Source organism: Sycon ciliatum, chromosome 9, assembly GCF_964019385.1.
Source record: "Sycon ciliatum chromosome 9, ocSycCili1.1, whole genome shotgun sequence".
In the NCBI taxonomy this organism is placed as follows: domain Eukaryota; kingdom Metazoa; phylum Porifera; class Calcarea; order Leucosolenida; family Sycettidae; genus Sycon; species Sycon ciliatum.
In genome coordinates, this window is record NC_088651.1 from 11,223,732 (window position 1) to 11,250,353 (window position 26,622).

Genomic DNA, 26,622 nt, shown 5'->3' on the forward strand with positions numbered 1-26,622 from the left:
CTTGCTTTTCCGTCCCTGTATTTTGTTTTCTCACGTACCCACACCCTGTCCTGTATTCCCTTGCTGTCTGTTACTAGCTGCTTCTCAGGTTGTGGTTTAACCAATCTACCGGCAGTGGGACAGCGTATGGCAGTAGCAACCTTCCTGTAAGTACAGTACAACTCTGATAGAACTCTGATAGAACTTTGATAGAACTCTGATAGAACTTTGATAAAACTCTGATAGAACTCTGATAGAACTGTGATAGAACTGTGATAGAACTCTGATAGAACCCTGATACAACTCTGATACAACTCTGATACAACTCTGATACAACTCTGATACAACTCTGATACAACTCTGATACAACTCTGATACAACTCTGAAAGGCTGTGTTTACATGAGAAATTTCAACCCGGGTCGAGTTCAGCCCGGGTTGAAAGTCTATACGTTAGGCAAAAGAGGTGAGCGTTTACATGAAGACAGTTGACCCGGGTCAAATACTGATATGCCGCCAAAAGTCCACTTCTACAATCCTGTATGGTCACGTGAATCCGTTCGCGCGAAATTTGCATCTGCAGTGCTGTTCAAACCTGGCGCGAGATACGCACAGAAGTACGTTTGTACGATTTTCTTGACCCGGGTTGATTTCAACCCTCCCCCCAGGGGGACCCGGGTGAAATTTCACCCCGGGTCAAGCGCAATGCGTCATGTAAACGCGCCATTCATTTTGTGTACATGGCGGTTTGAAATCTGACCCGGGTCGAACTCAACCCGGGTTGAAACGCTTCATGTAAACACAGCCATAGAACTCTGATAGAACTCTGATAGAACTCTGATAGAACTCTGAAAGAACTCTGATAGAACTTTGATAGAACTCTGATAGAACTCTGATAGAACACACACATTCGTCTTGTTGAGCACTCTCGGTAGGCTGCTCTAGTGCTGCTGCATTACGCATTGTTCGCTGCTTTTCGTTGTTAGAGCACTCTGGCGCTAGAGCAATGAGCTATGATCATGTCTGTGGTGCCTCCATTGCACCTTGGCTGGTAGATCGGCCTACTTAGCTCGTAGCTGTACTGATGAGGCCTTTATGGCCGAACCGCTTGCTGTCTACAGCATTGGCTATCAGAGTATGTATTATCAGAGAATGTATTTTCAGGGTACATACTAAGTGGTTTACACTGTATTATGGTATGGTATGGTATTTTTTTTGTATTCACAAATCGAACAGGCATATCTGCCTTCTTGCCAGGATGGCCATAGCCAACCACGGCTCCTACTAATTGATGAATATGATAATGTGAAGCAAAAGAAAAGAAAAATTGGTACTTTGTCAGCTATATGAGCCAGAGCACGCTAAAATATGACCACAGACCAAAAATTCGATTTTCAGTTTTTTGTTCAAAAATGATCAAACACACCTAATGTTCACTGTCTGAAAGTTTTGGATTGATCCGACATGTCCAAGTGTTGCTACAATGGTATTATATGCAGCACTGTTGAAATGGTGAAATTCTATGTACAGCAATGGGATTGTCATTTTTGCACACAGTTCATATGTCCCTTGGTTCATCCTTTCCCGGTCAGTTCCTCTGTCCAGGGTCTTACAGCATGAGCTAACAGGTACCCGGCCACATCCAAAATTTCTATACTTCGACTATAGGCAGCTGAGCTGGGTGTCCGAAATACCTCCTGTTTGGAACACCACTGGAGAACCGCCAGCGAAAACACGGTCAACATTTGTAGATGGCCGAAGAAGTTGGCACTCCACATCCTCTGCATCACACTCCACCTGTACATTCAGATATACCGTATACACTGCTGCACACAGTCTTCCTCAACATACTAGACGTCGCACTCATATTCCCCACACCAAAGCCCATCTGCACACGTTTTTTCCGCTCACCAGAGTACTGCTTTCGCTGCCTACTGCTCGTGCTAGCGATGTTCCGCATAAGGGTACTCAAATTATCGACTGAGGAAGTGGAGGGAGCAGCAGAGTCCATTGATTGTTTTTCCACTTGCAACCAATACTGGCATTGTCCCGGATATGTGCAGCGATTTCCATTCTGGCCAAATCATTGGCCGACTCATCTCCCAAGTCAGTGTCGATGCCAATCGCTTGCCAGGTTGTCATCAGAGTAGAATTCCTCGTCACTGCAGATCGTGGGACTACCAGCATCAATTCTTTTACGCTCGATGAAAGTGTCGCCCTCAAATGACTCGTCGCTGTAGCCATCATCGTCTTCCTTCTGTTTCCGACCAGAATCCTCAAAATATTTTATCCTGCGCATGGAGTGCGAGGATGTCGTCTTCTTCCGCTCCGCAGTACATTACTACTACTAGGCTCTTCCGTCGATACATCGATGACGATCAGTTTTAGGCGACTCGGAGCAACATGGAATACAAACTGAAACAAATAAACTTACTTGCAACAAAGAAATGCATCCGGAGCAGTCCAGTCGACCGAGGAGAACGAAAACAGCGACTCGCGTTGCACTGCACTTCGTATTTTTTGCCGCGGAATTCAAATCACGATTATCTCGACTTTTTCAAAAAAAGCTGTGGTCATGTTTTAGCGCGCTCTGGCTCATATATTCCGTACTAAAAAATATGGAGAGGGCAGTATGTAGATTCCATATAGAAGGACTATGGATGGTGAAGATGCTACTTGTGTTTTATGATAAAAGTATAGGGAGAGAGAGAGAGAGAGAGAGAGAGAGAGAGAGAGAGAGAGAGACAGAGAAAGGGGGGAAAAAGGGAGAGAGAGAGATAGATAGATAGATAGATAGATAGATAGAGAGAGAGAGAGAGAGAGAGAGAGAGAGAGAGAGAGAGAGAGAGAGACGTAGAGAGAGAGAGATAGAGATGAACGAGAGAGAGAGAGAGAGAAGGAAGAATAGGAAGACTTGCCGAATGATCAAGTCTTGCATTGCCGAATGAAGTAAATCATGCATGAAGAGATGGCAGATCAAGATCAGAGATAGAGGATTTGAATAACTCAAGATTGGGAGAATTCTGATATGGTCAGATAGGGCATTCCAGAGGGAGCTACCAAGGAAATGTGTAGTATGCCGTCCAGATTGTCCAGGGAGAAAGGGGATATGGAGAAGCTGAGTGGCTTGACCCCTTGTGAAGGGACGATCCCCGTGCAGGACGGGGTCGGCAGAGATCAACTTGAAATAAGGCAGAAACAATGTGCTGGCTGACGAGGACAGACACCGAAAGACAAACTGCAAGACTTTGTAGATGAAAAGGTCAGTGCTCAACAGAATAAAGTGAGAGGCGTCTGCGTAGTGGCCCAGTGGGCACGGCGCCATGCAATTGGAATATGGCGCGAACGCCAGACTTGCTGACTTTCAGTTGACAGGTGACTAACTGCTTTGTGAGGCACAGAAAAAAAATAGATGCATAAGTGATCCTAGACTGAATTATTGCTATGTACCATAGGCGGCGTGCAGTGATTGACAGTGCTGGTCCATGACGCCACAGCTGTCCCACAGCAACAGACACTTTGCGTACAGCGTGTTCGACATGCGGTTGCCAAGAGTATTTAGCACAGCAGAGTAAATCTGAGCAGGGTAGCAAGCGACTCTTTTTCCTCGAATGAAGCTGAATTACGGTATAATTTTATTATTGTACTTGTCCATGTTTGGTTGTGCAGAGATGTTTCCCGCAATCCTCTCCTGCCAAATGCCCCAATGGTTCTTCGGCACTGGTCTCGCTTAAGGACATTGTAAGTGTATCGGAGTTAGAGGCCGTCCGTGAAAATTGAAATTTTATCACGGGACGAATTAATTTCCAGTCAGCCCAACCCCTCCTCTCCTCCCCCTCAGAACATAACAACAGGTTGATGTATACTGTACATGCATGTAGAGCAACGGTGGCAAGTGTGTCACTGCTCTTACGGCCTCGTACATGTATCAACGTTTTCGGAAACGAAATTGGTCAACCCCCTCCCACCCCATAAGGAGAATAAATACTTCATTTTGTGAAAGAAGTTCAATATCTATGGACGAAACCATTATGTGAATAACAATTGTTCATAAAACAGCTTCATTGCAGCAGCTAGGTGAACGGATCGTGTGTATACGTTATCTTGAATTATGCAGGTCGGCACACAGGAGAAGCATGGGACTGTGGCAGAGTTTGTGTTCCTTGTTCTGACAGACTTCTTCCTACCTAGTGCTATTCTGTAATTTGAGCTGAGCTCTTCAGAGCTGGTGACCGATCCCAGCACTCTCCATAAGGATGGCTGTGTAGGTTGGGAACAATTGTCGGCGGTACTGAATATAGGGCAGATAGGCAGAGGCAGACAAATAGACAGACAGGCGGACTGATAAACGGACAGACAGACAGGCAGGAAGACATAGAGATAGAGAGCGATACACATACTGATATTGAGGGATGATCTGAATCTGAATGATGACCATGCGTTTGTGTGTGTGTGTGTGTGTGTGTGTGTGTGTGTCTGTGTCTGTGTCTGTGTCTGTGTGTGTGTCTGTGTGTGTGTATGTGTGTGTGTGTGTCTTTCTCCATCTTTCTTCTCTTTCTCATTCTCCTAGCTCTTCTTTCATTCTCCTGGGTGGTTACCAACAGCCAGTGTATGCCGGAGAACGTGGTGTGGCGTGTGTGTGTGTGTGTTAAAAATGGAAAAAATGAAAATGAAAAAGATCCACTGGCCACGAAAAGCCACTTCAATCAGTCTTGTGGTGGATATCAGGCTAAATTAGTGTCGGTAAATTTATCAGCCTTGCAAGCTGTTGAATGGTGTAATCCCAGCACAAGTTGCTATGTCTAACATAGCTAGCTGTTCGCTATCATCGCTTCCACGATGGGCATGTCTGAGGTCTGAGGTGTGTGTGTGTGTGTGTGTGTGTGTGTGTGTGTGTGTGTGTGTGTGTGTGTGTGTGTGTGTGTGTGAGAGCGTGTGTGTGTGTGTGCGTGTGGGCGTGTGGGCGTGTGGGCGTGTGTGTGTGTGTGTGTGTATGTGTGTGTGTGTGTGTGTGTGTGTTCATGTGTATGTATAATATACATACACGTGAGCACATACACACACACACACACACACACATGCATGCACATACATTGTATATGCATTCGTGTGTGTATTTGTGTGTATGTGTGTATATGTGTATATGTGTGTGTGTGTGTGTGTGTGTGTGTGTGTGTGTGTGTGTGTGTGTGTGTGTGTGTGTGTGTGTGTGTGTGTGTGTGTGTGTGTGTGTGTGTGTGTGTGTGTGTGTGTGTGTGTGTGTGTGTGTGTGTGTGTGTGTGTGTGTGTGTGTGTGTGTGTGTGTGTGTGTGTGTGCGTGTATATGTGTATGTGTTGATGGATGTGCTTCTTCCAGGAACATTGCAGAGACAGGCCTAACGGATCTCAACTTCCTGAACAACACACATCAAGGCCTCATTGACCTGTAAGACATGGGCAAACAAATTGTACTCCAAGAGCACTGCATCATCTAGTGGTCTCCATGCCAACACTTCACTATACAGTAAAACCTGGTTTAAGCGATCACCCCACGGTGCAAGCAAAGGTGGTTGTTAAAGCCAGGAGGTCTTTAGAACCAGGTCCCGTACAATCGTGGCGTATCGGAATATGCATGCATGTGCAGGATTGTACTTCCATGTGCTCATATTGACAGTTGTGGAGCATAGAATACTCTGGTGCAGGCCAAGCACACCTCACTCAAGTGCATGCAGCGCATCCTGTACTGTCACTTGTCACTTCAGTTGACTGCATGCACTTGCTTTAGAGCGCACCTCAACACTGTTGCAGTCAGCCCTGCCAGCCAAAGTGGCACTTTTGGTTCGTTTTGGTCGCTCTGTGCAGGTCCAATATGGCACTTGGTACACTAAAAGTCGGTCGCTGGTCGCGCAAGGCAGGTGGTCGCTGTGTCCGGTGCAATTTCTGTATAGAACTGCCCGTGCATGGAAAAATGGTAAATTAAAAGCAGGTGGTTGCTAAAGCGAGAGGTCGCTTACACCAGGTTTTTTTACAGTAGTATGTATCCACAGTGTTGGTAGGACGATGGCATTGTAGAGACGAAGCCTGGTTTCCTTGGATACAAGTTGACGTCGTATCCAGAGCGAATACATGCGGCCATACGATGTTGATGCTTGGTCCATTCGTCGGCTCAAGTCCTCCTCTTCCTCCAAGAGAGAGCCAAGTTGCTTCGATCTTCGCCATTCGGTGGTGGAGGCAGAGATGTGAAGCCACTCTGTTTTGCTGCTGGATACGACGTCAACTTGTATCCGAGGAAACCAGGCTTCGTCTCTACAATGCCATCGTCCTACCAACACTGTTATACAACTGCGAAACCTGGAGACTGACAGAGGCTGCACTGGAGAAGCTGAACGCCTTCCATAGACGTCAACTACGGAACTTGTTCGGAATTAGGTATCCCGCCATCATCTCCAACAAAGACCTATATTCCAGAGCACACACACAGCCACTTTCGCACACCGTTGCTGTCCGCCGTTTCCGGATGTTGGGTCATGTTCTGAGGATGCCCTCAGATGCCCCGCCACAGCAGGCAATGGACAACTACTTCCGTCAAGATGTCACCGGTGTGCGTGGACGCCCGAAATCGAATCTGGCCACGGCAGTCAAGGCAAGCACAGCTGCCAGAGACATGCCACTGAAGACCATGACTGATCTGAGTGGGCTCAGAATGCGCGCTTTGGACAAGCAATCATGGAGGGAACTCTCAGCCTGAGCTGGTTTTGCTCGCGGCTGCAACGCACGGGGTAGTGAACCCAGGACAGAAGCGGACCAGGCATCATGACTTTGCACATCTATCGTTATGCTGCTTCATTACGCGACCTGTTTTATTATTATTATTATTATTATTATTATTATTATTATTTTAAAACGAAGGTAAGTTATGGGTCGCAAATATCCACGCAAACACACATCCAGTCATAATAAGGCACTTGTCATAAGTATCCGAACGTTTTCGGTCCCTTCTCATCAAGGATTATACAGGGAATGGCTCAAGCTGGAAAGACTAAAACTTATATAGCGTAAAGATAATTAGATAACAACACTCGTGGCAAGGTGGAAAATTATCAAGTTTAGCACGTGACTGCATGCCCGTCCTCCTCTGCGTGTGTAGGACACGGGCCAGCTGAGAACAGCATAAAAGATGGTGAAAGACCGACACGTAAACCACCGAAACTGACAAAGGATCTGTCGGCGTCGGAAAGGGTGACGAGAAGCCAAGTGAAAATACGGACTGATGAGGACGAACGTACAACGACAACGGAAGTGACAACAACAGTCAATATTCGAAAACGTGGTAGACCGCGAAAACTAACCTCAATATCGGACAACGGACAAGTTGGAGTAAGAAGCTCAATAGAAATCCGCAATGGAGGAGACGTAACGGAAAGGACACCGGGTATCGCGCACCCAACGGTTAGTGTCAAGAAACGTGGAAGGCCGCGGAAACGCGAAGAGACAGATAGTGGTCATGCCACGAAGAGGCGAGATGACGGGACATTGGAGGAGACAACACCCAATGGAGCTAAGAATCACACTTCGTCAATCAAGCAACATCTGTCAGCCCGTACCAATTGTCGTGAGTTGTACAGTGATAACGTTTTCTCAATATTGTCACGTGGTAGATGTGCGTTACATTTGGCTGTGTTAGAAGCTTTGTATATCCGTAAGTTAGAACCTGAACTTTGCGTACAGAAAGAAAATGTGTTGTCGCTACAATTGTTTGGTGTTACTCCTCGTCGAGGTGGTAACAATGTAACTTAATTTGCTCACTATGTTGTTGTCACTATTATTATTTTCCTTCGAGTTTTGTGTCGTGCTAAACTTGATAATTTTCCACCTTGCCACGAGTGTTGTTATCTAATTATCTTTACGCTAAATAAGTTTTAGTCTTTCCAGCTTGAGCCATTCCCTGTATAATCCTTGATGAGAAGGGACCGAAAACGTTCGGATACTTATGACAAGTGCCTTATTATGACTGGATGTGTGTTTGCGTGGATATTTGCGACCCATAACTTGCCTTCGTTTTAAAGTATTATCCGCCTCCGACCTCTTTAAAAAAAATTATTATTATTATTAAATGTTGAACGGCCTCTGCTGGGATGACGACTACACCATAGCTCAGTGGTTAGAGCATCGCTGGCTACAAGCGAGGGTCCCTGGTTCGAGTCCTGGTGGTGACAGTCAATTTTTTCTTCAGACTTTTCCCGTTTGTCTCTTTCCCTCAAACCAGTTGAAATTTTATGACTTGGGGCTCCCCGCGTGCTAGTTTGTACGTGAAGTGTGTGGGTTACAGTGAGGGCTGCGTCCCACCCGCCTGTGTGGATTCACAGGAAGTGTGAGTTACGAAGTCTGAAGAAAATGTTGAACGGCCTCTGCTGGGATGACGACTACACCATAGCTCAGTGGTTAGAGCATCGCTGGCTACAAGCGAGGGTCCCTGGTTCGAGTCCTGGTGGTGACAGTCAATTTTTTCTTCAGACTTTTCCCGTTTGTCTCTTTCCCTCAAACCAGTTGAAATTTTATGACTTGGGGCTCCCCGGGTGCTAGTTTGTACGTGAAGTGTGTGGGTTACAGTGAGGGCTGCGTCCCACCCGCCTGTGTGGATTCACAGGAAGTGTGAGTTACGAAGTCTGAAGAAAATGTTGAACGGCCTCTGCTGGGATGACGACTACACCATAGCTCAGTGGTTAGAGCATCGCTGGCTACAAGCGAGGGTCCCTGGTTCGAGTCCTGGTGGTGACAGTCAATTTTTTCTTCAGACTTTTCCCGTTTGTCTCTTTCCCTCAAACCAGTTGAAATTATTATTATTATTATTATTATTATTATTATTATTATGTTTCCACAGTATAGACCTCTAGACCTTTTCCAGGAATTCAAATTTGGTTCGAGCTTTTTGAGAAATCTCTTCGGAATGATGCTCGCCCAGTTAGCCAATTTTCCTACATAGATTTCTAAGCGATTGTGTAACGCGATTGTATAACATTTATAAGCGATGGTGCAACGCACTATGGGGATACCAACTTACCATGACGCTAAGCTGTCAGTACGATAAACACCTCGTTAGCTCCAGGTGGGGGTGTGAGACGAGCTCGACCGCTTGGAGCAGCCAACCTTCTGCACGAATTGCCCCCAATGTCACAACAGCTGAGTTTTGGCTGAATTCAAGCAGTTTTTAGAAATGTTTAGTTGAGGCACCTATAAAACAGAGAGGTTCCAGACTGTCCAAGAGAGAGCTCAATACCGAGTGGTAGAGCTGTTCAAACAATAGGAGGACAGAGAAAGTGGTTTTACTCCGAGTTTCACGCTCACGCACTAGTTGAGGCACCTATCTTGGACAAGCATGCATATCAACTTCACAAGCCTTGTAGGAAATGTAAATATCCTGCACAAGTATGATGCACTGCAAGGGCATAAATCACATATTACCTCCTCACACACACTACTACACCACCCTATCCCATATTGCCCCGTCCTGTCCGGTCCTGCCCCGTCCTGTCCGGTCCTGCTCCGTCTTGCCCCATCCTGTCCCGTCTTGCCCCGTCCTGTCCTGTCTTGCCCTGTCCTGTCCCGTCCTGTCCCGTCCTGTCCCGTCCTGTCCCGTCTTGCCCCATCCTGTCCCGTCTTGCCCACTATTGCCCCGCCCTGTCCCGTCTTGCCCCGTCCCATCCCGTGCCTTTTTGTCCCATCCCAGCTGTTATTAGCATTGCCAGGTTCCCTCGCCATCGTTAGTGGGCAACTGGTAAGTAGATAGAGTTGTAGAGAAGTTAGAGAATAAGTAGTTTGACATTGGATTATCAGCATCCAGCGACGCCGTAAGGATACTGGAGAAAACTGTTACTGAGCATAAAGTGGTATTGGAGTATAAGCCACATCCAGACACGTTTTTGTCACGCAACACACACATCTACCCTGGGTATCAGCGTGAATTTGACCGTCGGAGTATAAGCATCGGAATATAAGCCTCCGAGTATAAGCCTCCGAGTATAAGCCGCAGCAACTTTTTGGCCGCAAATTACTGGTGTGTAAAGTGAGGCTTATAATCTCGACAATATGGTCCACTGAAGCCCCAAGGGACTGTCAGCATAGATAATACAGTGTTGGTATAATGTTTAGTGCAATGCAGTTTTCTTGCCATTGACGAACAGGACCTACGCGGCTTCCCACTCTGTTTGTGCAGCAACTTATCTGGCAACCTTGTGGAGCCGGGATCACTTAGCCTGCTCAGTCGTTTTCCCAACCTTACCAATTTGTAAGTGCTCAACCTACATCTATGTGTATGTGCAGTCTGTCAACCGATTCCTTGGCCTAGCTGCCCATGTGTGTGTGTGTGTGTGTGTGTGTGTGTGTGTGCGTGTGTGTGTGTGTGTGTGTGTGTGTGTGTGTGTGTGTGTGTGTGTGTGTGTGTGTGTGTGTGTGTGTGTGTGTGTGTGTGTGTGTGTGGTCCTGGTCTCGGAAGCTGTGTGCATGCATACCCGATGTGTGCTCTGTATGAACTTCTGTTCAGAAACGCTGCGGTGATGGCAAATTTTTCCGTTGTCCGTAGTGGAAGAGTTGGACTCATACATGCCAGTGACATAATGAGCTCGGTTTGCCAAACATAATATAGTATGGCAGTCTATTTATTTCCGGCTGTCAAGACCAGAAATTGTCGGGCAGCTTCACACGAGATTGTGAATAGACTGTGCTGTTAGGGTTACCGAGAACAATGGACTGTGCTGTTAGTGGTACTCAGGCAAATGGCCATGGTACACGGGAGTAGCTGATACATTCTAGGTCACTACGGATTATCCCTATTAATCTCTCGCAAGTACTGGACCTCATATCGATGATATCAGTGTGAGAGGACAGAGACTGATGCCAACATGTGTAGAGTACAGGGCCGATGGAAAGAGTTTTGATTTGTCCAGTCATACCTAGCCTTTCTTACCATTTGTGTATTAAATGGAGAGGGCATACACAGCACGCACATGACCTCCTCAGCAGTAAACACACGTTGATGGCCAAAAGGTTGGTCCTGTCATACCTAGCCTTTCATACAGTTTGGGTATTATATGGAGGGTATACACAGCACACACTGAGTTAAATGCTTACGCAGTCGTCAGGCAACCGTTGCCTGATGATTGCGTAAGCATTTTTAAAACTCAAAGTAGCGACAAACTCGCCTTGCTTACCCTTATTGTTCTGTATAATCCCCTACTGCCTCTGTGGTGTTGACCCCTCCTGCCTCTGTGGTGTTTAGCACTGTCAGCACACTGGTATAATCCCCTCCTGCCTCTGTAGTGTTGACCCCTCCTGCCTCTGTGGTGTTGAGCACTGTCAGCACACTGGGTGCATACTCCGGTAGATCAGCACACTGGGTGTATACTCCGGTAGATCAGCACACTGGGTGCATACTCCGGTAGATCAGCACACTGGGTGCATACTCCGGTAGATCAGCACACTGGGTGCATACTCCGGTAGATCCGATATCTTAAACTCCACACTGCTCTACTTTTTTTTCATTTTATGGTTTGTCGCTTTTGCAGACATCTGAGCAATATGGGACTTTCCCTTTTGCCACAAGACTTCTTGGGAACTGATCGTCGTCCATACAGCCACTCTCGCCTACAATATGTGTGAGTTATTTCCTAATTAGTACTAGTACTTTTTTTGTACTGCGTAAAGTAAGATACCGTATTTTTCCGGTTGTAAGTCGACCTTTTACGACGAAAAATAGAAGGAAAAAGAGTGGGGGTCGACTTATAACCGGGAACTATCAGTATCTTGCAAAAATGACCTGCACTGCGTGCACGAGAGCACCATGTGCACTGCGTGCACGAGAGCACCATGTGTACACATTTTGCCAGTTTATTTGCCTTTTCAAAGGATTGGGCAGTTATACTCTCCTATAGGGAATGTTTACATGATTTGTTGATGTGTTCGTAGCAGGGAGTGGTTAGTAGTGGTTCGTTGGGTGAAAACTTTAAAACGCAGAATTGAGACCTCCGGATACGGGGGTCGACCTATACCCGGGGTAGACTTACAACCGGTAAAATACGGTGTGTGCGAGTCGTTTTCTTATTACTGCGTATGGTAAGATATGTAGAAAGGAAAGGGGCATACGGATACGGGGTAACTGTCCACCACTGTAACTAGATACTATAAATTATACAGCCAGAAAGTGCAACAACTAGCCACAAAACTGACAGAGTACTGAGACATTTGACGACCTGACACCTAGTTCCAACCCATCTTCGAAGCGTGAAAACAGCCTTCCAACTCGGAAGGTTCAAGGTTAAGGAGAGACCAAAGAGGGGAAGGCAAGCGCAATGAAAATGGGCACAAGCTATTTAAAAGTCCCGCGGGAACAAAGAATGTCGATTGCTACTGGACGATGACGAGACCAGCAAGATACTTGGCAACGTGGTCTAACTACAATTTAAAGCAGCAAAATAGCACACCGCCCCACTTGGGTGGCTCAGAAATATTTTTCTGACCGTGTATATGGTATCTAGTGAGAGTGTTGAAAGCGGCGCTGTTTGCCATCCGTCTGCAGACGCACAGGAAATGCTATCCTTCGCCTTCGGTGGCGCACAATGATTGTCGATGAAGGAAATCTTTTCCGTGTCCAGCAAATTTCGGGGACTGGATTCCACTGTGGAAATCGACTTTCAGAATATCCCTTCCAACACATACCATGTCATTGAAGTAAGTCTTGGATGATCCAACAGCTTCCAACAACGGTCGCTCTCCAGCTTCGCCGACGATTTCTTCCTCAGTGCTGCTCGTTGCAGACTCTGCTTGCAAGTCAGGTGTGTCTGCAATCTTATCTATCACTTCAACGATTCGCCACTGGCTACACGCTTTGCCTGCTGCTCAAAATAGCTCTGAATGAAGCACTGGCCCTCTGGATGTGGACGCTTCATTTTTTTCTTTTCCGCACAGTGAAAGCATCGTCCAAAACACAACCAACTTTGTCAAAACAAACTGCAAAGGAATATTTGACTCTGAGATGGAGAAATCGAGCGATGTAACTAGACACTTTGTGGCACCCGGTTCAGTAGACCTAGGCTGTGTCCCAGCACCACTTTTACACCTGGGCTGGTCGCCGTCCTCCGACCGTCAGGCGTAGAGAGAGAGAGAGAGAGAGAGTCCAGGCATGCACTGCATGCACTGCGCGCGCTGGGCCTGGGTCAAAAAATTCTCCGTACCCATATCGATTTTTTTACTGGTTCCCGGGCATCCCGGAAACCACCCTTTGTACGCCCCTGGGGGGTGTTGAGCATGCGTATGTGTTGTGGGGCATACTGGTATTTTTTGGAGTGTGCAAGAAGGGTGAGCTTCAATTTGCGGTGAGAGAACATTGCCGGCCATTTGAGCCGATGGAGCAGAGCTGAATGATTAATAGGAGTGAAGATGGGGGAGACGGAGGCAAATCCTGGCCGCCTTGCGCTGGATTCGCTCAAGGCGTTCAAGGGGTGAAATTGAGAGCGGGGCGACAGCAATGCATGCATATTCAATTATAGACAGGACGTGTTTTGTAAATGAGAGAGGGAGAGTGATTAAGTGTGTAGAGTTGATTTGAGCCTAAAGAGAATATTAAAAGATGTCACGGCTTTCTTCAGCACAAAGACAAGGTGGGATGTCCACCTTCATGGTTGCGCCTTGCACCGTTACGCAGCCCAGTGTTTGCAGGTCTTAGGCTGCCCAGCGCCCGGCGCATGCTTGAGCGATCCGACTGGATTGCATTGAGCAGCAGTGCATGTAGATTGTCTGTTTGCCTTTGCTCACATTTTGCTGCAGAGATCTGAGTGATAACGAGTTGATGGAACTACAACCCAATGCTTTTGATTTGAGCTACTTGGCAAGTCTGAAAATTCTGTGAGTATTAGACAAATGGACGCACGCACACAAACACACATACACACATGCATGCACACATGCACTCATGAACACACACACACACATACACATACAGATACACACACGTACACATGTACACACACACACGCACACTCACATCCACTCCTTCACTCCCCCCCCCATGAAACTCAGATTTTCATCCAGAATGCCAATCTTGCAATTCCGAGTTGTAATTTTTGGGCTTCAGAACCTGCATCTCAAGCTTTGAGTGGGGTGGTATTCCTGCGGTTACGAATCATGAATATATATTGTCTTCATTGTGTGAAATGCTGTGTAGGCAGCACATCGAGCACTCTTCAAACGGCTGTTACCATTTCCCTTTGTTAGTTTGTTGGATTTGATTTACACCGGGTGACCTGTGTGTGTTTCTATGTGACAGTAAACTGAATAACAATTCCCTGGTCAACATCTCTACAAGCATCTTTGGTAAACGTGCATACTCAGCCATGCGGGTCATGTAAGTTGTCACGGCTACTTATGTGTCAGCACATGTGTGTATGAGCTCTATTCATTGTTAGCATGTGCATGTATGTGTGTGTATGTGCATGTATGTGCATGTATATGTGAGCAAGTTAATGCAAATAAGCATGCATGGATGAGTCTAGATTATTGTGCCCATAATGGGATATTTAACCGTGCGTGTCTTTGTTTCCAGGAAACATTGTTCTCATAATTGCTATAGGCGGATAATAAAGAAAAAAAAGGAGAGAGAAAGATAGAGTGAGACAGGGTGGATATATAATATATATCCACCCTGTCTCACTCTATCTCTCTATTATTGTAGTAGTTGAGCACTCTCCTGTGGGATAGTGCCTTTGCTGTTTGCATTACGCAGAGCTCACTGACTTGTCAGTTTGAGCACTCTGGCAAGGTACATTCATGCCTGATTGGAATTTTTTATTTCCATTGCTATCAGGTTCGGCCTCATTTCCTCTGTGCTGCGCTGATGAATTCACAAAGAACGAAACAGCATGCTGTCCGCAGATGGAGTATATGTAAAATGTATATTATAATTATGTGTTTGTGTGTGTGTGTGTGTGTGTGTGTGTGTGTGTGTCTGTGTGTTTGTGTGTGTGTGTGTGTTTGTGTGTGTGTGTGTGTGTGTGTTTGTGTGTGTGTGTGTGTGTGTGTGTGTGTGTGTGTGTGTGTGTGTGTGTGTGTGTGTGTTTGAGTGTGCATGAGAGCAAAATTGTGTGAGGGACATGTGCGTGTGTGTGTGAAGAGCAAGCAATGGAAAGTTGCAGTGGATGGTAATTAAATACTTTGACATTTAAAACATTCAAAGTTCAAACCACACTGTATTTAACATTATTTGCGCGTGTTCATATCCGTGTGTTTCTTGCAGCGATTTAAGCGACAACAACCTTGTGACACTTCCCTCAAATCTTCTTCAATCTACCTTGCATTTGGAAGAATTGTAAGTTCATCGTGGTTAAATTGTCCGAAGGATGCTTGGGCTGCCGTAAAAAAAGAGGGGATATGAGAATTTTAGTCATGTGAAGCCCTCAAATGTAGGAAAGGACTGCGCAGGTGGAGTAGCGTGGTTGTAGATTTCACTGTATGCCTTGTATGGTGTATGTGGACATGCTGTGGTCATGTGTTGTGTCTTGTCGGTTAGGGTGGTCGACTGGGAGGGAGAGAGGGGGGGGGGGGGTGATTTATGTTGTGTCCAATGCATTGGGTACTTTCCTGTGTTTGTGTCATACTGTGGTCATGTGTTATGTCTTGTCGGTTAGGGTGGTAGACTGGGAGGGAGAGAGGGGGGGGGGGAGGGGGGGGGGAGTGATTTATGTTGTGTCCAAGGCACTGGGTACTTTCCTGTGTGTCATGCTGTGGACATGTGTTGTGTCTTGTCGGTTAGACCGTTATCACACTGCGTTTGTTTGAGTCGCGTTTGCGTCTGCGTTTGCGTTTGAGATTGGAAAACGCAAGACGTGATATCATACTATACTTGTGATTTTCAGCGCGTTTGCGTCAAAATCTGTGCGCGCGGGGAAATACAAAAAATGTGGGGAATCGATCTCGAGGTGGCCGTGGATGTTGAATTTATTTTCCTGAGATCGAGAAGTGTTCTGTTTCTGCTCCTATGTCCTTTGTCAGTGGTGCTGGGGGAATAGGAGTCGATGGAAAGACTGCAGCCATTGCGTTGCCTGTGTTGGGGTGGCAGTTCCGTTGTTGAGGCACTTCGTCCAGCTAGGCTAGTCGCCGCCAACTAGTCAGCGCAACCTCAGCCAGACAGCCACGAGCTCGCATCAGCTCCATGCCTCGCGAATCCAAAATCAATCAATCAGTACATGTAGTAGAAGTACCCTCGCCGGCCTCAGCAACTAGATGGAAATGAAGATTTGAAAAGCACACTTGAGAATCACTTGAAAACACTCAAAAACAATGCAGAAAGTGCTGCGATAAAGAAAGTCCGATCTGCGTTTGCGGGATTCGGTTTTGACCACCCCCCCCCCCCCCCAGTTTGAGTCGGCGTCTGTGCGTCTGCGTCTGCGGCTGTGCGTCTGGCCTGGGCTCGCGATAACGTCACGTGATGGCATTTCCTAGGCGACCGTCAAAAACCGAAGAAAACGCAGACGCAAACGCGACTTTTGAACGCAGTATGATAAGGGCCTTAGGGTGGTAGACTGGGAGGGAGAGAGAGGGGGGGGGGGAGTGATTTATGTTGCGTCCAATGCACTGGGTGCTTTCCCGTGTTTGCGTCAGGCAAAATTACTGGTCAGTCGGCGACACGCATTTTCCACAAAAAATTGCGTTTCACCTGCTGGGAGAGTATGCGTGTACTCGAGTCTCATCCTGAGCACGTTTTTTCTTCTTTTTTTCAGCTCCAGTATAGCTGTATTTTCATTGCAAAGCCGTCCTCGATTGTTGTGTTCGTTGTTCAAACGAAGTGGACATTCAATCATGAAGGCAGAGGACATAGGAGCCTGATTGGAGTTTCTCGTGGCATAGGACGGCCACACAGAGACACTTCGGGATTTTCTGAATATAAAATACGGTACGCACGATGCTGAGATCAATTTGTGCGATATCAAATTGTTTGTGATCTACCACATTGAGCAGAACGGGATCCAAACACAAGCTTACTTACGGTTAGGCTGCCGACCTGGCAGGACAAATGATCCCTGGCTTCACCAGACGCCAGAAGTCGGACACCATGTCTTTTGCCGCGACGCCCATCTCTTAAAAGAACTCCATCTTCGTCGTGAAAAGGCTTGAAATACTCAATATTCAACCGAGATTTGCGGTCTCAGTCACCCTCTCTCAGATCGAATCATTTTTTTGTTGTAGCAGTTGCAGGGCAGATCCCTGCCGCTACTTCAACAGAAGATGCTCCAAAGCATGCCAGGAACAAGCCATATGGAGGTTGGAAGCCACCCCTCTCAGCAAGAAATTAGAAATTTCAATGGTGGAAGATATACTATGAAGAGAATTTCAAAAAGTATGTTTCGCGGAGCGATCGCTCAACCTACGTCATTCAAACTTTGCAGGATGGTTCAGACGTACATGCTAGGCATGCGGAACCACAGGAGATGATGCCATAGCTGACACACAGAGTCACACACACAGCAGATTCGTGTGCACAGATACTAAATTAGTGGACGTCGTCATCTTCTTCCCGCTGATCTCAAAATGTACTATGACGTGCTATTTCGCCTGACATGTCATGCTGTGGACATGTGTTGTGTCTTGTCGGTTAGGGTGGTAGACAGGGAGGGAGAGAGGGGGAGTGGGGAGTGATTTATGTTGTGTCCAAGGCACTGGGTGCTTTCCTGTGTTTGTGTCATGCTGTGGACATGTGTTGCGTTTTGTCGTTCAGGGTGGTAGACTGGGAGGGAGAGAAAGGGGGGGGGGGAGTGATTTATGTTGTGTCCAATGCACTGGGTACTTTCCTGTGTTTGTGTCTGTTCCTTGTGCTATGTGTGTTGGGTACAAAGAGCAGTCATACTCCCCAGACACAACGGACAACGGGAACGGGTTGATGTAACGACATTTATTACGGGAGGCAAAGAGGCCGAGACAAAGATGAACAGAAGGCCTACATAGTGGAAGAGAGAGAGAGAGAGAGTGAGAGATTGAATCAGGGCGATTGCAAGATAAAGGGCCTGGGTAGCTATGGCAAATATGGGCGTGCAAGTAGCTACCCAGGCCAACAAAGCGAAAGGTGAAAAAAGGAGACAAAAGGTGAGTACGAGGGTGCATGCAGGCCAGCTTGGAAAAGGTTGCAGAACGTACGGGGGTAGGTACACAACATGTGTGTAATTACTGTGCTGCTCTGTGTTGTTTTCCACTACAGCTATGCTGACCATAACCAGATCACAACTCTTGGAGCAGACCTGTTCAGGGGACTTTCCCTCTACATTCTGTATGTTAATCACCCTAGCTATTCAGGGGACTTTCCCTGTACATTTCTGTATGTTAATCATGCTATTTCCCTCATTTTGTGCATGTTCTAAGCATGTGCAGATATAGGATATTCACCTGTACCTTGATCCTCATGGATAGTGGGATTCCTATGGGTGGGGAAAACTCAGTCTAACCCAGTCAAGATCATTTAACCCTTTAAGAGCCGCCCCATACTTGAATGCGTCGTAAACGACGCATTCAAATGCAAAACTTCAAAAGATCGTAACTCAGTCCAATCTCGCTCAAATCCAGTGATCAAAATATCTAGGGCGAAGAGAAAACTCTCACCTGTCGGGAGAAACAATCCGCGAAGCGCTGCGAGCTACGGTTCCTGAGATAAATCACTCGTAAGTTGAGCCGCGATCGCGGCAATTTCAAAAGCGCGCAGTGCGACTTTGGTATTGAGAATTTTGAGACTTTTCATCACGCTGGTTTACTCGAATTTGCACGGGTCTCACTGTTGATATTGTCAAGAGTACACAGCGAAAAAATTGGAACTCCACGATGGAGCAAAATGAAATATCTGGAGCGGGACGCAATTGGACGCATTTGGGGCATTTTTCGTACTGTCGCTGCGATCTAGCGCTGGATAGACGGTGTGCCGGCGATCATGATCGACCTCATTCTCTTCGTCTCGCGGAGACCTTTCCAGGAAGCCCTAGTTTGTGAGGATTGAGCGAGTAGAACTGAAGCTATGATCCAAGGAACACGAAAAAATGCAGAGTTTTGAAATTTTCCTGTGGCTCTTAAAGGGTTAAATCATGATGAAAAGAATCATGAGCCATCAGACTTGTGTGCGAGACACACAGAAAGTAACAGCAACGCGCGTGTGTGTGTGTGTGAGAGAGAGAGAGAGGGAGAGAGAAGTGAAGGGACCCAAGGTGTGTGTATGTGCATGTGTGTGTGTGTGTGTGTGTACGTATGTGGGTGTACGTATGTGTGTGTGTGCGCGTGTGTCCGTGTGTGTGCGTGTGTGTGTGTGTGTGTGTGTGTGTGCGTGTGTGTGCATGTGTGTGTATGTGTGTGTTCGTGTGTGTGTGTTCGTGTGTGTGTGTGCGTGTGCATGTGCGTGTGCGTGTGTGTGTGTGTGTGTGTGTGTGTGTGTTACTAGCCTGGGACATTGTACTCAGTCCTCATTCCTCTCCTGTTTTGTCCACTACTGATGTCCGAAAGGTCGCTGAAGGACAACTTACTGCAGAACCTTCCAGCAGATCTTTTCAATGCTTTCTGGATGGGCACTAAGTAAGTCTTTTCTTGTGGTCGGTGTAGCATTTGGCAAGTATGGCGACTCTTGAGGCGCCTGGGCCTTTCTTCTCCCATATTCTACTCTCTGTAGGCACTCCTGCCAACGCAATCTGCTCAGAGCTTCAAAACTGTCACCCCTCTCATTTTCCCTCTCATTTTTCTCTTCCTCACAGTCCTCTGTCACTGCTGCGATAATGCAACACCGGACCGTTGATATTATTATTATTATTATTATTACAGTAAAACCTGTAACTAACGACCACCCCTTGGTGCCTGGAAAAGTGGTCGTTAGTGGCAGGTGGTCTTTAGTTAGAGGTTTGCACCGCGCGACCATATATGGATCCCATTATATGATATGTATGTCAAAATGCAGATAATACAATCCCCCACCACTTGCGCACTGACATTCTTCTTTCAGATCATACAACACTTGGAGAGAGAGAAAATCAAGTTTTTTATACACCGGAAGCGAGACGACCTTTTGACACGTATGTCGACTCACTGGGTTTCCAGAGAAGCGCTGGCCTGGCCAGGCAGTGGACTAGTCACTATCGACTCCATCCTCATCTGTACTGTGTGCGACTACACTGGCAACTGGTATCAGTGTGTAGATCTACAGTGGAAACTCGGTCGCTCCGCGACTTGGATGTAGCGAAAACTGTACTGGTGTGTACCAGTACGTGATGCGGCGATGTTGCGAGTTTTCGCACCTTCACTGTAGACTATTATTTATTATCCGCCATCGTATCCTGGCCTGTGTTCCGTACAGGTGAGTGCCGTAGCATGCGAGCTAGCCAGCACAGACTGTCAGTGTGACCTGGTGACTGAGCTGTGTGATTGCACTTCGACAGAGAACCGCTCAGTCTTAGTTTCTCCTTCGAGTAGTAACAATTACATCGATCAAAGAGCGCTTTGGATGCGCTCTCCAAGACGTTTCCTATCATGTTTGTTCTTGACAGCACTTGAAATTATGACAGGTGTAGTGCAGTCCACACTGATTCCACAGTAAAAATGAGACTGCGCTCATTTGTCCAGCTGTAGTATCGAAACGACCATGGAAAATCATCAAAATTTCGAGAAGGAGCTTCAAGCAATGTTTGCTTTGCTACATCGCGGTCGCTAGTTACGGGTCAAAATTCGACATTGGGACAAGAAAAGGCGGTCGCTGGTCGCGTTCAGCAGGTAGTCGCTAGTCACAGTGCATTTTGAATGTGAGACCGTCCGTGCCTGGCGAAGTGGTCGGTAGTACCAGGCCGGTCGCTAGTCACGGTGGTCGTTAGTTACAGGTTTTACTGTATTATTATTATTATTATTGATGGCACTTTGGTCTTTCTCCCTCCCCCAGGGGACCAACCAGAAGTGAAAGAAAAGTGATTAATTTTTGAACGGATTGGGAGAACTTCGAATACAAAGGATCAGTTGGGGAAGCGAACTGCCTTTCCATAACCTTGAACCTTCCAAGTTGGAAGGCTGTCGGTTTAGCGCTACGGAGATGTAATGAAGCTAGGTGTCAGGACGTCGAATGTCTCGGTACTCTTATCAGCTTTCTGCCTAGTTATTGCACTTTGTGACTGTATATAGTATCCAGTTACAGTAATGGAGAGTTACTCTTAACTCGTAACCTTATGTCCTTTTCCTTTCTACATACTTGGTCCGCGTCAGCAATATTGTCGCTCATCTTTCAACAATTTGAACTTAGCCTTTGGACATGAATGCGTGCACTTGAAGTGATAAGACTTGGTACGATGGACGGTAAGGTATAGAGTGACAACTAGCTGTGAGGAATTTGTTGTCCAAGGAAGGGCTCCTACTTTTTTCGTTCCTCCTCGTCGCTGCTATCGGCGCTGATGACAAATATTTTTGTTCGGGATCGACTCTCGTTCTTTTGCAAGCTCATCTCTCTTCCTCTCCGCTGCCTGGCTATTTTCTAAAGAGAAGTCGATCGTGACGGTCGCCTTCTCTATATGACTTCACGTGGGCGGCACGGCACGACAGCCTGTGTAGTTCGAATCAGACGCCGTTCTTTGCAAGAGTTTATTTTGAACGACGACGCGTACAGTACTTGCAAATCTCCACGACGCTCTGGATACTCCGAGCGTTGAGCTGGAGGTAAGGGAGCTTCGATCTCAGCTTGACGAGCGATCCCTGAGGTGAGCGATCTCGGCCGTTCAGCAAAAATGGAGCTGATCCCGAGGAACGGATTACTTTCATGTGGCTTGCGCTGCTCTTGCCTGCAGAGCGTAACAAGATAATCTATTTTGATGCGGCACTGTATCAATCAGAATCACCCAACCGTCGCTCTCGAAATCCACTCGAACTCTAGCTAGACCTTTCAAGTACTAGTAACCTAACTTGCTAACCAAAATTGCGATGAAATGGGCTGCCAAGTAAGCATTGGCGACATATAAACAAAGCTCAAAGATAAGCGACAATATCGCTGACGCGGACCAAGTATAAATATTATTATTATTGTTATTTGAAACTCGGATAATAGGGAGGTTCCGGAGTACGATTTTTCGTGCCAAAATCCGTAGAGGCGCTACGGATTTTTTATACGTCGTTTTCGAGCAGTGAAATGTTCCGGAGTACGGAACTTATGTGTTTGCCGTCATTGCCTAGGTTACGATCGCAAACACGTCACATTCCCGCGCTATGCCTTTATATTTTGAAAATTTGTACCGAAATCAAAACTTCCCGCGGAAAATCCATGTTTCTCGTACCAAATTTGTACGCGAAATCTTACTGCACCCGATGACGCAAAATCTCCATACGAAACATGGTTCGTGTGAAAGCCAGTCCACACGGATTCTCCGTGCCGAATAATCGTATGGAGCACTCCTGGAAAAAATCCGTAGCGCCCACACGGATTTTGGCACGGAAAATCGTACCCCGGAACCTCTCTATTGAGCCATAAATAAATGTAGAAAGGAAAAAGACATTAACTCTCCATCACTGTAACATGATACTTTATACAGTCAGAAAGTGCAATAACTAGGCACAAGACTGACAGAGTACTGAGACATTCAACGTCCTGACACCTAGCTTCAACACATCTCTGTAGCGCTAACCGACAGCCTTCCAACTTTATAGGTTCAAGGTTGTGGAAAGACCAAAGAGGGGAAGGCAAGCGCAACGAAAATGAGCAAAGGCTACAGTCCCAACGGAACAATGAATGTCGATTGTTACTGGACGATGACGAGACCAGTACGATATTTGACAAAGCGGTCTAACTACAATTCGAAGCAGCAAAGCAGCACACCACCCAACTTGGGTGGGTGATAAATATCAAAGATAAGTAAAGAAATGGGAAGCCTTGCGAAAACGAATTGTACACGCCGAAAGCCAAACTCCTACAGTACTCCTCATGCATGACATTGTGATGGACTAGTTGACTACAAAACAAGTTGTTTCACACGACGTACGTTTTGCCGTAGTGTTCGTGACGTTTTCAATGACATCTTTAGACGTCATCAGCGTTCAATGGGTTAACGATCGATATATTGGTTTTATCGAATCTTGTCGGCTCTACCTGTGTACCTTGAACACCAGTTTATGAAGAAATTCCATGATACCTCTGCTACTTTAGAAATTTGTGGCACCGCACTGTTGACATCTGTAGACATCTGGCTGGTTTATCAGCATGAACTAGAGGATTTCACGTTGTTTCTAGAGCGAAGAATCTCGTCATCACCCTCCGGCAACTGGTCTGACCTTTCCCACAAATGAACTGAAAAGAAAACTAAGAAACCAGCACTTTCGCGATCAATGTGGATTACACGCGGCTGATACCCGAGGCTTGTCGAGCACACTGAATACGGTAACCGGTCGCCGTGTTATTCATCATGCTCCCGTCATCCCTGTTCAGGATCTGAGCATTCTCTACGATCCCCAGCGACCTTCAAACTCGAATTCACATGCCACCACACCGGTACAGGAATCCCACTTTGCACGCCTCACGCCCCTAACCGTCCACTCTGTTAAGCGGATGCTTTCTCGGGTCGACCAGCGCAAGGCAACTGGACATGACGACATACCAAACCTGGTCCTGAAGAAGTGCTCTTCCATGCTTGCACCGTCATTGACCCGCATCTTTAATGTTTCCCTTCAGACTGCTAAAGTCCCAGCAATGTTTAAGCAGGCCAATGTCACGCCACTTTTCAAAGGCGGTGATCCTGAACTACCGACCAACTATCGACCAATAAGTCTCCTTCCTACTGTATCACGCCTCCTAGAACGTGCAATCCACGTGAAGTTGTTCGATACTTCGAGTCCGAGAATCTTCTTCCGGAAACTCAGTTTGCATACCGTCGCCATCATTCCACGGAGGGCGCGCTGACACTGGCCGTACATCGATGGAGCACAGCTAGGGTCCGGAAACAGTCCACTGGTATTGTGTTTGTTGATATGTCAAAAGCGTTTGATAAGGTTCGTCACCAAATGCTGTTAGATGATCTTCACGGAAAGGGTGTACGTGGCACTGCTTTGGCCTGGTTTGCCAGCTATTTGTCGGGTCGGAAACAACGCGTTAAAGTTGGTTCTTCATCGTCATGCTACTCGGAGTGTTCAAGTGGTGTACCGCAAGGTAGCGTTCTCGGACCGTTCCTTTTTTCTGTTTACATCAGTTCCATCGACTCTCATCTACCGCCTGGTATTTTTCACCAAGAATTCGCCGATGATATCACCTTAGATACATCATCATCCAGCCGTGCAGACATCAGCTCTAAGCTTAGTGTCGCATGTACGCATCTCGTCGTCTGGCTCAATGGACAAGGTTTGAGCCTCAACGCCATCAAGACCTGTGTGCTGCACATTGCTCCTCGGAGCACCCTTGATCCCTTGCCGCCTGTGATATGCGATGGCGCTGTGCTCCCTGTTGTGTCGCAGACCAAGTACCTAGGCTTGATTGTAGATGATCGCCTGACTTGGAATAGCCACGTTACGCATATTTGCAAAACGTCTCGACAGGTTATAGGAGCGCTGTGGAGAAATCGGAAGTGTCTCTCTGCAGTCGAAGTGACTGGCCTACACGTCCATGGTAGAGTCCAGGATCCGCTATGGATGCTCAGCTTTCTTTAGCTCTCTCTCCAAGGCTAACGAGGAGAGACTTCAACGCCTATGCAACCTAGCCCTGCGAGCCGTGTACAACCTGACCTCCCGTACCCGTATGACTCCCGTGGATGCGGAACACAACCTGCTCCGTGTACACCAGCTCTTGCGTGGGACAGTGTGCTCACTGGTCTACCGGTGCCTACATTCCACCATGGAGCAGCCGCTGATCAGCGCATTATTTGGAGATCTCGTCACTCCGACTAGGGCTGGCCAAATGCGCAGCTCCCAACAACATCTGCTGCAGCTTCCATCCAGAACTCATCCCGTGTCTCTTTCTGCTGCACGCGTTGGGAACAGTCTTCCACCTGATGCGAGAAACATCACGTCCCCCCTCCAGTTCAAGGGTGTGTTGCACGCATATTGTCTTACTAGGGAGGTTTAGTCCCACGTAATTCGTGGGTACTTTACGTGTGTGTACCACGTGATACTCAGTGACCCACGTACAGACGCTTTCTGGTTCACGACATCCCGTGTGTGGAGGCTCACCCACGTTCCGCCAGAACGTGGGTAAAAAAAATGGAGCGAATTGTGCGAGCTGTGAGGGTGCTCAGCTGAAGAAGTTTCTGAAGCACGAAATCAAAATATTGGAGGAGCTTCTTAGGCCCGGGTAGCTTCGTCTTTGACCAGGTTTGGGCCTTTCGGTTCATGCTTTTGTTTGTTCCGTGTGACTAAACACAACATTGCAACGTGGGTGCCCTTCATCCACATTACGTGGATCACCCACGTACGCATTTCCGTTACGTGGGAACTAAACCTTACTACTGTAGCATGACAGCAACCCCCCCCCCCCCCTCCCCTGTCTTGAGTACTAGTATGTAGTAATCCTGATGCTCTGATACATGCCGAGGCTAGCTGTATGATCAGTCTATACATTCTTGATCTTATCTTCTTTTTTTTCTTTTTTTTTCTTTCTCTTTTCTTTAAAATGTTTTACTGCCAGAAGTCGTCTTCATATAAGGAGGCAGACATGCCTGTTTGTTGTACGACTTTAAATAAATCCAACCAACCAAAAGACAAAGTCTTCTCTCCCGATCCCTTTCAAAGCCACAAGTCAATTTTACTGCGCTTGAAAGTACATGATTGTACTCGTATTCACTATCGGATTGAGTGCAAGGGCTGGAATACTGTCACTCATATACATGCATAAACAATCGTTAGTATTCGTTTTGAACACTAACGATTATCGATTCCACTCTTTTAACGATCGATATGCGATTTATCGGTATACTTGTTTCAGCCCTAATTATTATTATTATTTTGAAAGGATTGGGAGAACTTCAAATTTCTCTGACAAGTTTTTCCCCAAATGATCCTTTGAATTTGAAGTTCTCCCAATCCCTTCAAAATTTATCACTCTCTTTCACTTCTGGTGGGGTCCAGGAACTGACCGTGGTTGGTCCCCTGGGGGAGGGAGAAAGACCCAAGTGCCATCAGTATGTGTGGCACGTGTTGTGAGCTGCCTTTGGAGCGAAAAACTTGTCAGCGCCTTCTAGGTTCAGCCCGGTCCCATAGCTCAGTGGTTAGAGCGTTGCTCATGACAAGCAAGGTCCCAGGTTCGAGTCCTGGTGGGTCTGGCGATTTTTTCTCTTTTCAGGCAGTTCACTTCCCCAATGATCCTTTGATTTATTATTATTTTTGCAAATAACGCTGAGTAATTACACAATGTATAAAACCAGCATTTGCCACATGGAAGGAAGAATGAGGAGCGAGCGGGAATGAGGTGCTTATACGCATGCAACTGTAGAATAGGCGAAACAGAAAATATCAAAACAGTCCTTAAAATAAAAGAACGGTCAACAATTTACTTCAACAAATGAAACTCGAAAAACTGCTGAGTATTGTACTGTAATAATGATACATGGACCGTTGATAACCTAGCCGAAAAATAGCGATGTTATATATTTTCATTTCCCCATTTTATAAAAAGACATAACTTGGGATTCGAATCCACACTATCGCCCTGC

The 26,622-nt window shown here is 46.7% G+C and overlaps 1 protein-coding gene across 1 annotated transcript in view; it reads left to right on the forward strand.

Moving 5' to 3' along the window:
- LOC135824689 (uncharacterized) overlaps positions 1-26,622 on the forward strand; it is a 67,736-nt gene that overhangs the window by 27,995 nt on the left and 13,119 nt on the right. The window contains exons 13-22 of the mRNA XM_065337398.1: positions 78-146; positions 3,647-3,718; positions 5,334-5,402; positions 10,170-10,241; positions 11,518-11,607; positions 13,775-13,852; positions 14,274-14,351; positions 15,240-15,311; positions 18,195-18,263; positions 19,478-19,546. Of these exons, the coding sequence (XP_065193470.1) occupies positions 78-146; positions 3,647-3,718; positions 5,334-5,402; positions 10,170-10,241; positions 11,518-11,607; positions 13,775-13,852; positions 14,274-14,351; positions 15,240-15,311; positions 18,195-18,263; positions 19,478-19,546 (738 nt within the window). The remainder of the gene's footprint in view (positions 1-77; positions 147-3,646; positions 3,719-5,333; positions 5,403-10,169; positions 10,242-11,517; positions 11,608-13,774; positions 13,853-14,273; positions 14,352-15,239; positions 15,312-18,194; positions 18,264-19,477; positions 19,547-26,622) is intronic.